This window comes from Camelus ferus, chromosome 25, assembly GCF_009834535.1.
Source record: "Camelus ferus isolate YT-003-E chromosome 25, BCGSAC_Cfer_1.0, whole genome shotgun sequence".
Classification (NCBI taxonomy): domain Eukaryota; kingdom Metazoa; phylum Chordata; class Mammalia; order Artiodactyla; family Camelidae; genus Camelus; species Camelus ferus.
Genome location: NC_045720.1, coordinates 17,526,710 through 17,540,240, shown reverse-complemented (window position 1 = coordinate 17,540,240; position 13,531 = coordinate 17,526,710). Strand labels below are relative to the sequence as shown.

Sequence of the window (13,531 nt, the reverse complement as noted above, 5' to 3'; positions counted from 1 at the left end):
AGCCCTGTTCTGGGGACTTTTCCGGGGTCTCTTACCTGCAGAGCCTCCAGGAACCGGAAGGAGCCAAGCCTGCGACCGCGAGGAACCAGACAGAAAGTGGCATTGTGCAGCATCTCCCGATAATCATACCTAGAAGGAGAGGAGGAGTCAGTAGCAGACAAAGAGCTGGTAGGAATGGGGCGGGGGAATGCATGAACCCCTGGGGGTGCGCACCTGCCTGAAATCACCCAGAGCAACAGGAGAGCACTGGCGAGCCTCACCTCTCCGTGGGGGGAGGTGGGGAGGGTTGTGGCATGAGCGAGGACAAATGTGAGCCTTCACGATGGACAAAGCAAGTTAGGGTCGTTTGCAGATAGTACATACAAGACAAATCTGATGGTCCCAGTAACACTGGCTTGCCCAGCCATTGCTTCCCAAATCAGATGTTTGAGTCTTGATGAAACAGACTGCCCCATAAGCCTAAACCATCATCACTGCTAGCTGCTCTTTTCTAATGACACAGCATTTGGACAACGAAGCCTGTCCTTGTTTTCCACCCAGCAAAACCACGGTATTAAAACCCACTCAGGAGACTGCCATTACACGTGCAAAACATTCATTTTCTCCCCTACGTTTAACCGAGAACATTCAGTTACCACAGACAGAGACCCCAGTGCAAGAATGGTTGACGTGACTTATGGGGGAAAGAGTGGGTGAGACAGAAGGAGCGGGCCTAAGAAATGGGGAAAGAGGAAGAACTAGAGAAGGAAAATTAGCAGGGGGTGCAGCAAATAGGCTGCAGAAGAGATGTTTGTTTCTTTTATTCAAATACCATTTAGCGTTTACCACACTGTTTTGCACTTAAAAAAATGCAAAACAGACCATGCAGGTCACCTCTTCACGCAGGTGAAGTGAAGGAAAGGGGACAAGCATTCCACTGTGTTTAGGGCTTTCACTCTAAAAACGATTTCCCCAAACGCATTCCTAGGCACACAGTTGAAAGTTCACTGGGAGTGTCAGAAAACCTGGGGGAACTGGAGGCGGCTCACGGCCTGCGGAGGCCCAGGTTCTCAGTCGGGATGAAATCACTCTCCGTTTTCAAGAGCTTCCGCCGCTCGTCAGACAGGTGTGACTTTGACAGCAGCATATGTCGCCAGCATCTTCTGACTCTAATAGTCTAATTTAATCATAGCCTGAAGGCATTGGATTCTTCCCTCCTCTTTTTGGGATACTGATATATACGTTTATATTTTTAAAGTCCACATCTATTTTTATATTCTCATACAAACTAGGCATATGCGAGTAAGCCAATTTTCAATTATAAACCCGTCATTAAGAAGAGACATCATGCAAAGGACCATTTGCTTAAACAAGCGTGTACAACTAATTTGCACAAGAAAAGGTCACCGTGAATGGATTAAGATTATCTCCATTGAGAGTAAAATAAAAAAAAAAAAACCGTTGCTGCATTAATTAAACTGCAAAATAGACTTCAAAGTGGAAAAGACTTTTAAGAGGGCTCAAATTCAGCAAAATAAAAAAATATATTAAATTATGATGGTAATGGCTTCTCTTTTCCTCACCAAACATAGGGAAGTAATTGACAAGTATCTTCAAGTTCAACTGTTGATAATGTCTGAATACCTATCTAATTGAGTATCTGGAGAAGAGGGAAATATACACTCTCTCACTCTCTCTCTCTCTCTCTCTCTCTCTCTCTCTATATATATATATACACACGTAAAGTTTAAACTGAAATTTTTTTAATATAAAAAGGTTAACTATTTTTCAGGCTACAGCAAAGTTTAATAAATGCCCAGAATAGAAACCCCTGAGGGACTAGAACAGAAGCTCGTACAGCCTCATCATTAGGCTGCTAAAAATGTAAAACCCCATTAATGTTCTGGACTGTAACAAGTTTCATAGTTGCCAGTTGCAGAGTTTCCTCTAGGGAGGGAGTGGACGGAGAGGAAAGGCAGAAAACTTTTAGGAAGAACTCAGACGATAGTCATTCAAGGTGCTGATCTTGCACTGGTCGTACAGGAGGCGGATTTGCTGATGGAGTGAATGAAGCCCCCCTGACTGAAGCTTGTGCTTATTCACACAGCAGGGGGGAAGAGACGGGGGGCAAGCACTCTTGCTGGACTCAGGAACCCACTGGGTAACCGGTGACATTAAGAACCAGACAGTGAGCTTTCTGGGCCTCAGTTTCCTCATCTGCAAAATGAGTCAGGTGAGCAAGAGGACTAAGGACTGTTTGGATATTCCATTATGCTTTACGTTATCATTTTTAGGTAAGGAGTATGAATGTCCCCATGAGAATATCCCACTGTTCCCAAAGTTTCCATAACCCCTGACTGTACGTATGTGTGTATGTCTGTCCATAGAAACCTGCTTCTGTACACAATCTCTAACATGTGTATTTATACTGACATTCAAGGCACATAGAGAAACATAAGCATGCATAACTTAACATAGTGGTTTTCAGATTTCTCACGAGGCTTGGCCCAGGGACCAGCCTCTCTCTTTGGTTCTAGTGACAGTGAGCCTAAAAATCACCGGTGTATTACAACTCCTCTCTCGGATGTTCTCACGCGCCCCACAGCTCCCTCCTTCCAGGAGCTTAAACTCATTCGTGTATTCAGTCATTCTTTCAAGAAATACTATGTTCCAGGCACTGTTCTAGTCCTGCAGAGGATGTGCAGAGAAGCTGCTCCTCCAGCTGCTCCACCTATCAAAGAATCACTGGATAACTGGGAAAGGCGGATGAAGATGTAAGGCGTGACCTCTCCTGAGGGTACCTGTATTAAGAACACTGTGGAAGGCTGGTGGTCCAGAATGACACAGCGTGGGATTTTGTGGACACTCTTCCCAGCAAAACAACAATTTAACTGGTACAAATGATAAGAACACTCATTTACATTTTCTGGAAATTGTCCTAAGGGCATGACAACAAATGGAACAACATTTGTTCAAGAAAATCTACCAAACAAGGACCTACTGTATAGCACAAGGAACTATATTCAACATTTTATAATAACCTATAATGGAAAAGAATCTGAAAAAGGATAGATATATATACAAATCACTTTGCTGTACACCTGAAACATTGTAAATCAACTATACTTCAATAAAAAGAAAAGAGAAAAAAAATCTGCCAAATCTCAGCAAGAACTGTGAGCATCTGTGAGATCTGAGCCAAGACCTGCTCCATCACCACCCCTACCAGTTCTCCCTTATAGAAGCTCTAACCTAGGCGAGTACAGTCCAAAGTACGCTCCCCACCAACTCCCATCAAGAAAGTGAAAAGACAACCTATAGAAAGAAGAAAATGTTTGCAAATCACATATCTGATATGGGACTTATATCCAGAATAGGCAAAGAACTCTTATGACCCAACAATCAAAAGACAAATAATCCAATTTAAAAACAGGCAAAGGATTTGAAGAGCTATTGTTGCGAAGAAAATATACTAAATGCCAATAAGCACATGAAAAGATACTTAACATTGCTATCCATCAGGGAAATGCAAATCAGAACCACAAGGTATCACTTTACACCCACTAGGATGACTGCAATCAAAAGGACAGATGATAAAAGCTGCTGATGGGACTGTGGAGGAACTGGAACCTCATACGTTGCTGGTGGGAAGGTAAAGTGGTGCGGCCATGTTGGAAAACAGTTTGGCAGTTTCCTTTAGAGCTAAAAATGGGCTTAGCATATGACCCGGAAATGGCACTCTTGGGCATCTATCCCAGAGAAATGAAAGCTTATTTTCACGCAGAAACTTGTCCATGAATGTTCACAGCAGTTTTATCCTTAATAGCCCCAAATGGAAACTATGCGGAGGTCCTTCAGTGGGTGAATCATTCAACCAACTGTGGTACGTGTAGGGCTTAGAACACGTCTCAGCAATGAAAGGAAATGAACGACTGAGACACAGAACAACTTCAAGGAAATGGTGCTAAGTGAGAAAGCCAATCTCCAAAGGACATATGCTGCTTTATTCCATTTATATAGCATTCATGAAATAATTATAGGGATGGAGAACCGATTAATGCTTACCGGCAGTCGGGGCTGGGGAAAAAAGACTGGGAGATGACAGGCCGAGTGAGAGGGAACAATCTTTCTAGAGACTAATTCTGCCCTATGACTTAAGTTTAGAAATATAAATCACATCAAAATCATAAACTTCTTAAAAACCGGAGATAATGAACCCAGGATATCTTAAGCAGTAAGGTAACTAGATGAGGGAGGCAACTAATTTCAGGGAACATTCAGCTTTAATTAATAAATGGTTTTGTTCCCCTTTTCAGATGGCCATTAAGTCCCCTGTTGATAGGTGATGACACAGAAGATATACCAGTTTCCATAAACTACTGCAATGAAAAATGCAATAAAAATGACATGACCCTGTATTTAACCTAGAAACCCAAGCCATTCTACGGCCGTCATAATTTTCTCCTTAAAGTTGCATTGAATAATGTACGGGATACACCTCATTTAAAATGGGCCATGTAATACTGCATAATTGAAATCCTTCCCCTCCATATGAAACACTTTTTTTTTTTTTTTTTTGCTGGCAGCGATGCACTGCAGCCAGGAAAAGGGTGGGGGGCAATGTGGCATTAGTGCTGTGGTTCCCAAAGCACATCCTTCCAACTAGTAGCATCAGCTGCATCATCTGGGAAGTTGGGAGAAATGTAAATTCTCAGCCTCACCCAGGCCTGCTGAACCAGAAGCCTGGGGGAAGGGCCCAGAATCCTGTGTTTTAACAAGCCCTCCAGGTAATGAAGATGCACCCTAAATTCTAAGAACCACTGGCATGGTAGTTAAGGACTTAGTCATTAAGAGCTTAGTGGTTAAGCAGCTTTGGACGCAGCCAAACCTGGGCTCCAGTTTCAGCTTGGCTGCTTACAAGCCGAATGATCTAGGGAAAGTTATTGAATGTGTCTAGATCTTGGTTTCCTGGTTGGCAAAATGGGCATAATACTTCTACTGTGGAGATTAAATGATAATTTTAATGGAGGTATGGGCACCTTATAAGCAATCCACAAATGATCATTATAACGGAAGAGAGGCAACAGAATATAATGGAAAACAGAGTCAGCCTGAAGTTAGAAGACATGGGTTGAAGTATTTGGGTTCTGGATCTACCACTTCTGTGTGACCTTGTGCACACTGCTTAGCTTCTCTGTGCCTCCAAGATGTGAAGATTAAATGAGATCGTGTACATATAGGGTACATGGCAATGCACTATGCAATTGTAAGTTTTTGTATGGATTATATCAAGACAAAAGGAATAAAAACATTTTTTAAAAAAGTAACAAACGAAAAAAGAACAGATTACCAAAGACAGAGCCAAGGAGAAATGTGGAGCAGATCCTTTAAAATAAAATGAAAACTGAAGCTGTGAATCACGACAGCAGCTTCTAATTGAAAGGATTTTGCCTTCTTATCGAAAGCTACACAGTCAAGGGTGTTGCTGGTGCAGGGTGCCCAGGGGTCCTCCGGTGCGTCCCACAATTCCTCTGAAGCAGGCACATTTGCCACATGAGCCTGCTTTTTGCTAATCAAAGAGGGTAGGGAAGGGGGAGGGCATAGCTCAGTGGCAGAGTGCATGCTTAGCATGCATTAAGTCCTGGGTTCAATCCCCAGTACTGCCATTAAGATAAATAAGTAAACCCAATTACCTCTCCCACCAAATATAAAAAAAAATTAAAAAGAAGAGAAAAGAAAAGAAAAAAAAAAAAAGAAGCTAGGGAAGAAGCAAATGATGCAGGCTTTCATCTCTGCAGTCACACAATTTGAGTTTTCCCATGATGTTCCTCCAGTTTGTCTCAAGTATTTATTTATAAAGTAAGTTAACATCTATAGCTGATCTGTTCCCTCTCGGCCCCCATCCTCATAAGCACTTAATCTTCTTTTCTTACCCCCAGGTTGGAATCACATCCCATAAGAAAAAAACAAAGAACCCCCAAACATCTTATGACTGTTGGATTTGCACCAAGTGCTCTAGGATAAGGGAAATAAAATAGCTTCCCTGGCACCTCCTCTGTGCTTTCTTTCCTTCATTCAACAAACAGTAGTTGCATGCATACCATGTGTCAAGTACTATACAAGGAATTGACGGTCCAGCGAAAAGGTAGATGTGTTATCAAATGATTGTTATTCAGTGAGGGAACCAGCAGGATGGAGGCAAGGGCTGGGGGTTATGCAGAGAAGAGAAACAACAGCCACAGCTTGGCTTTGGTGGGGAGAGCGAGGAGCGGGGATGCCTTCTGGAGGAAGGGAGACTTTGAGCTAAGTATCAGAGGAAGAGCAAGAATCAGTCCGGCAAAGAGCTAGCGGAGGTGATCGGCATTTCTGGGGATAGAAGAGCGGGAATAAAGACACCAAGGTGAGATAAACTGCCCACAGGATGGGGTGGGGGAGGCAGGGAGGGGGCAGGGTCCCACTGGGAAGATGTCTCCTGGACCTCAAGACACTACCCTGTGCAGGTGATCATGAGTCACTGAAGGGCTCAAACAGAAGAAAGACATGTTCTTAGGACTTGGTATAACCCAACTTCAGAGGCGAGCACTAAGTTCAGATAGCCTTGGGCACAGCCATGCCAGGGCTCCAACTCCAGGCTTCCTGATTCTAAAGGGCATTTGCTTTCCACAATATGATGCTGCCTCCTCGGGCAGCCCACATGCAGTGTCTGAAAGTAACATTTCTTATGCAGTGAAGTCCTAAACTGTTCACCTAGTTCCAAGCATCGGCAACACATGGCTACCATTTACAACTACTCTTTCTCCCTTACTCAAAAGTCTGCCCCATGTCACACCAGGAGTTCAGTCCAAGATGGTGCTCAGTTATTTAATAACTATGTTGCCATAGGCCCTTTCTTGGACTTTACAGATTTAACACTTAAAATTTCAATTTTTTTTTTTGAGAAAAACCCCAAGTCCATAGCATGTAAAAATATGAAATTGGCCCAAGGCACAGATCTGAACTGAGAAACATGAGTGGGAGTCAATCTTTTAGCTGAAAAATGGGTCCACTGTCCACCACTCTACTTGCTGTCTGGTAAGTAACATAAGGAAAAGTCTAGGCTCCCACGGTCTGTGAAAATTTACAGGACTCATCGAGCCTCACCACCAAGGCAAAGGGAAAATGAAAGATGTGGAGTTCATCTTGGGAAGCCATCTGAAGGAGGCGAGGTCTTGGAGCACCAGTTTTTGTGCTCAGCAATGCCAGATTTCAAACTGCTCTGAGACAGGTGCCATTCCAGGACATGCAGATCCAAACTCTCTGAGTGGAAATGAAGCATTTCTGAACAGGCTAAATAAGGGGCTCGCTGGGTCCAGGGGGGAAGGGATGGGAGCGACGACTAAGCAGCCAGCAGCAACCATGACCTCAGAAGGATAGACGAGTCCAGAAGAGGCACACGAAGGTCTTGGCTACAGGAGCTAAATGTCTGGGGCAGGCCCAGGGGCAAACTGGGAAGCCTGAGGTCATTATCTTACCATTAACCTTTCACCAGGCTCTGCGCCACGAAGACTCGCCAAGTGGAGTGGGGCCAGGAGTGTGGACTGAGCGGAGAAGCCCAGCACAGGCGCCGGCGGCGTGGGGTGCCGAGCCTGGACAGCAGCCCCTCCTCAGGGGCCGGCTGTGCATGGGGCACTTCTCCCCTACACCCCTCCTCCCTTCCTCTGCTTCACTTCCAGCTGAGAGGAAACGCTCCCCATCCCCGTGTCACAGCACCCAGGCTGACCTGTCCACTGCTTGCTCTGTATGAAGTTGCCTGCTTTCTTGTTTTCCTTCCACTGGACTCCAGGAGGCAGGACCACGGTCCTCCTTTCTGTTGAACTGACGCCCACCCCCAGGGCCTGGCCTACAGGGGCCACTCAGAACACAGGTATTGAATAGAAGAAAAGTGCTCAGCGTCCACCGGTTTCCGAGGAAGCAACAGAGAGACACAGAAGAGGCGCAAGGCTTTTGTGACAACGACCTCTGTTTGGCTGATGACAATACATCCAGCTCATGATTATGCCAGGTCTTTCTAGGATGGTTTTCACTCTATGTTGAGGCTGAGTCCAACGGACTGAGCGAATGGAAAATAGTGTCTTTTCTATGTAGTGTCTGCCTTTCGTGTATTTTCTATCCCTTCTCTGTCTTTATTTCCAAAGGCTTGGCAGTTTGTTAAGAATTTCACCTCCTCTCTGCACACTGATGAAGGGGTTGGAGGAGGGGATTTGTGTCTCACCAGCCCTGATAAATAGCATTATTTGCAAATCAAGTTAAACGTACCCATGGCACTACGCCAACTGAACTGTCTCCTGGCTTTCCTCCGTTTGAGCTAAAGAAAAATACTGGAGAAACTCCTCCCGGCTTCTGTAACGATAAACACGGCTTTGGGGCGAGGGCAATGACTCCACACCCCACAAAGACCCTTTCCCTTCTTGAGCCGAGACATTCTCTCCTGCACAGCCAACCTGAGTCGGTGCTGGGATTAGGAGGGTGTTTGGAATTCCAGTTGGGCTGTTCTGTCACCAGAGTAGGCATGATGGAGGGGCCGTCCGGGGAGAAATTTGACATACACTGTATTCTTTGTCAGCGCTGAAGCCTTTGTCGGGTCCCTGCACTTAAGTGATTATAAAATACCTCGAGAATCCAATTACACACTGCTAATGAAATGACGTTGCTTTCAGCTGCCCTCACTCCCCATCTCCTTTCCCACCTCTACCATCCCTGGGTACCACCTTCTGACTGTGACAGTCAGGACCAGCTCACTCCTGGGCCTTTTGCACTGAACAAGCAAAGCAAACGAGACCTCAGAACTCTGCACAGGCGGAGACGGTGCAACCTCAAAAAATTATAGGACACCAGCGTTACACGAAAGCTGCGTGAAGCTGGTTGTCTACAGAAAGCTCAATCTCTCCCATCTGGGTACGTGAATATATAAATGTACAGCTGCATACACGCGTCCATGAGACATAAAAATCTGTGTGATGATGAACGATCTGATGCCACATATTGTTTGTTTACCAGGTCACCCTCCCATGAGGGGTTTGGTCGTTAGAGACTGGGAAAGCCTGTTAAGTCTGGATTTTGCCATTTCCTTTGGCAGAAGCACAACAGTGCCCTGGGGGAGAGAGTCTGCAAAGCTCTGAGTCACCCCTCCTCCCACCCCTCCAGCCAGCTCTGCTCAGCACTGTTTCCCCTGAGAAGCAGCTAAGGAGCTAGCCAACTCCTAGGTGGCCTCATTTTGGCAAGAGGCTATGGGACACAGAGAAAATTTGAACAGCTGATGGGGCAGAGGTAGACCAGATGGCCCTCAGGAGGCCTTCATGCCCTGACACTTACTTGCTGGACAAATGAAAATGGAGTGTCTCCTCTATACCAGGTGGCACGCCAAATACTGGGGAATCAATGATGCAAAAGCCCCCTGGGAGCTGCCCCCTGGTTTTTATTAGTTTCAGGTCAGGATAGGTTCAGTCTTGTCCCCCTAAAATCTGTCTCTCATAGAGCAACCCCAGACCCGTTTAGTATGTCACTCCCAGGCTGAAAATCTCCAACGACTCCTCATGGCACTAAGACTAACAATCACACCCCCTACCCTGGCCAGGGCTCCCCCAGCACTCGGCCCACAGCTCCAGCCACCCTTCTCTTCACTCACCATCTACACCTACACCGGCCTTCTCTCAGTTTCTAGAAACACCACATCTATCACCACATCACGGACTTGTACTTGCTATGCCCTCTGCCTGGAACATTCTTCCCCCAGAGCTACCTGAAGATGCACATCAGCATTCAGACAGAAAGTCGCAGAGCAGCCTGTGGTCCCAGCACTCACTGTGCCATTGCCCCGTTTCATCTCAGTCCCAGGATTTACCACTGTCAGAACCCATGCGTGTATTTGTCTCCCTGGCTTACATCCTAAATAGAATGTATCCTCCTTGAAAGCAGGGCCTTCCTGCTGCTATCCACCACTGTGACCCCAGCTCCTAGACCTGTGCGTGGACCACAGTCATCTTTTAAGAAATGTTTGTCAAATGAATGCCAGATCGCCTTATTGCTCAGTGAATGATGCCTGTGCAGTCATACAGTGGCCAACAAGGCAGCCACATTCACAAGGGTAATTCTAGGGACAAGTTTCTAAAAGGATATAAGAGAAGTTGTCTTTCATCTTTGTTTTATGCGGTGGCAGGGTGGTATCTCTCGTTAACGTTAAGATTCATCAATTTCTCCAAATGCCATCTGCTACGAAAGCAAGATCCCATTAAAAAAGTCTTCAGAAAATATCTTTTTCTAAAAAAGAATGTCTTTAAGAGATAATTATGGAAGTGGCAGTATGCAACCTGCACAAACACCTAGAAAGCGTAGTTTCTGGTCCTGACTTTGTCACTGTTTGATTTGATTTGTCACATGCTTATCTCTAAAATGAGACAACATACTAGTCTTGCCTACCTAATGATGACGTCTCCTGAGGACATAATGGAACAGTACAGATGAGAGTACCACGCAAATTAAGGCACATATGAACTTCAGCAGGGATGAGGCAAGTGTGTTTTTGGAATGACCTTTGTACATATGAGGCAAAATGCAGAGGATGTCAAACGCGTGGCGCTGTTTACGTTTCTTCTTCTTTCTTCTTGAGTCTCAAATGGTCATGGCCTCTATCCTAAATCCATTCAATTCTCCAGAAGTGCAGGTCATTTTCCAAAAGAGGCATCTGGAATAGCTAATTTGTTACCAGAGCAAATGATTAAACACACACGATCCTCTGGGGCTGAAAGGCCTGCCCTGAGTGCCAGTTTTCCACTGTGTTAGTTTTCAGCAATTAACCACTCAGCCTGTTCTCAGGGTATGAATTGGTAAGGAAGGTGGCTCAGACCTCTTGGCTATAGGGCCCTTAAAGAGAGAGCAGTTCTGTCACATGGAACGTCTTGTTGCTTGGTTTCCATTGAGGTATCTTGGCTTTTAAATAAACTGTCAAGTAAAACTTGGCATCAAAACACAAAGTGAGTAACTTCCTTTGTAGAGGAGCTGACAGCTCAGCTGTGTGTCAGATGGATAGCTGCTAAGAGTCAGCGCCAAACGCAAGTGCATCCTCTCTGGAAGGGAGCCTGTACCACAAGCCGCCTTCCTCGGGATTAAGGCAAAGCAAAATTTCGGGATGATCTTTATGGAAAGTTAACCCAGTAGCTCCAGTTGACCATATCCCTCTCCACGAGGGCTGGTTCTGGAATTACAAAAGTTTTGGAGGTGCAAAAACATAATTGGAAACTTTTTCCCCCCCTGTTTAAAGGGCTAATTGATTTCACAGGTGTTTAATTATCATTTGCTGTGAGATAATACCTTGTAGTGCCATAAAAAATGGATTTAATTTTCGAGTGCTTGCAAAACCATTGCCAAAGCCAAGTTAGAGCTAAAGCTAGATAATTATTCTATAAATCAAACACGCTGCCTCCTTTCTTTGAAATTTTTTAATACTTGGGGATAATGATATCTGACAACCTTGAAACGAACATGAAAAGGATTTTCCTGCCAAGCACCAAAAGGCAACCATTGGACCATTTCAGGCAGTTTGGTTCATTAACGGTGACTCAGGCAGCCTTAGGACCCCGCCTGTGGGCTTCCAAAACATGCCAAGGGTGAGGGCACTGGTGTGTGTCAAGACACAGTATTCTCTACCAAGATCAAATAGCCAGACATCCAAATAAAGTCTAAGGAAAAAAGAAAAGAAACTCCAAACCACCCTTTGCACAAAAACTGCCTGAAAACCACTAACTCTCAGAGCCCAAATTCAGAGCCCTGGAACGTGGAATGTGGAGGTTTTTCAACTTGATCAATGAATACCTTCCTATCTTAGGCTTAAAGCACAACTCTTGTGCTTTCTACAGTAACGAGGGAGAGAAATCATGAAATCAAACAAATGTTAACAGCTGAGAGGCACCACCAAGATCACCCAGTGAAAACACCCAGATGAAGCAAGCAAAGCCAGTACCTTGCCCACGATGACACCAGCAGGGGCAGAAGCAAGATAAAAAGGATTATTCTGAGCAAGCAGAAAAGAGAAGAAACAGCTTGAAAATTGATTTGTAGTCCCATGCTCATCCAAAATCTAAAAATAAAAGAAGGAGTATTTTAAAAGGCAGAAAGGAAAAAAAATGAAGTTTCCTTCTGTAAGAGGAGTGGCAATTTCTTCAACGGAGCCCAGTTTCTGTGGAAGTGCTTAAGCTGCCTTAAATAACTGTATAGGGGTTTTAGTTGGTGCCACGTTTCAGAATTTTTTCCCCCTCCAACTTTTATTCAGAAGCTGCTGAAGTCATAACACATTCCATTAGATTAAGTGTGCTTAAATGATTTAAGAAAGCAGGGCAATGTGGCTGGAAGCGCATACACACAGTCAGCATTATTTAGTTTATTTAATGCCTGGGCATACCTCCCAAATCACTGTACAGCATGGATTTTCAGGCAATTCAAGTTGGCTTTTACAGTGCAGGTTAAAGTAGCATAAAGAATAAAGATGCAATATAATTGGTGCCATCCTTGGACACTGTGTTTGGGTCCTTCTAGGAAACATCTTAGCCAAAGGCAAGGGGGACAGAAAGGGCAGGGGAAAACATGGGTCCCAGTACAGTCCGAAAGGGTTAGAATGGAAAAGCAGTCGTGGGGACTGGCTTGGGCTTGCAATGGAAATTCCTGCAATCAATAAAAATGGCAATAATAATTATAGCTAACATTTACTGTCAGCTTATTACATGCTTAACCTTCTGCAAAACACTTTTGGTGTCTGGCCATTTGCTCTTCCAACAACCCTAGGAGGTAGGTAATATTATCTCCTATTTTACAGAAGAGGAAATTGAAGATTATACCTAATTTGTCTAAACTTTATAAGCAGGCAGGTGGAATCTGAACTCAGGCATTCTGACTGCAGGGATCTAATCATTATACAGCAGGCTCACTGCCTCCCTTCTATAATGCTTTCTGGAGGTGTCCCATGGACTAGCCAAATGAGCTCTGTCTTGAGGGTCACCATGAGAACCACTGGTGGAATCTACTGGACTGATTTATGACCTTCTAACCAGAGATATGCCTAGCATCATGCCAGATCTTTTATCTGGCTGAGAATTAGCGAAGCTATCCTTCCCGAGGTCAGCCTCCATCTAAAGTAAAACTCCCAGGTCCTGGGGAGTAGGTAGAGCAGAAGAGAAACCAATGGCTGTTCATTTGCCATATTTTATCCCCGACAAGACCACTTCTGGGACACAGAATCCTCACGGCCTCTTCCTAAGAATTTATATAACTTTCACTTTTCCAGTCTACTGTGGGGCTTTGGCACTAAGACCTACAACATGCTTTAGTTATATTACAAGCTTGTGTGGAGCCCTTACCACGTGTGTGGGTCCCCAAGGCCATGTGAACAGGACAGGGAAGAGACAGAAAATAAATCCTGTCGGAGACAGTGACATTTCACTCATTCACTGGCAGACTCATCCATCCACCTATCTGCCAATAATACTTACTGTGAACACTCTTTGTACCAGGCACGCTACTGTCA

The 13,531-nt window shown here is 44.8% G+C and overlaps 1 protein-coding gene across 2 annotated transcripts in view; it reads right to left on the bottom strand.

The window, feature by feature from the left end:
* EXT1 (exostosin glycosyltransferase 1) overlaps window positions 1–13,531 on the bottom strand; it is a 258,787-nt gene that overhangs the window by 32,923 nt on the left and 212,333 nt on the right. For both annotated transcript variants that reach the window (XM_032467876.1, XM_006186470.2), the window contains exon 2: window positions 36–129. In XM_032467876.1, coding sequence (XP_032323767.1) covers window positions 36–129 — 94 coding nt within the window. The remainder of the gene's footprint in view (window positions 1–35; window positions 130–13,531) is intronic.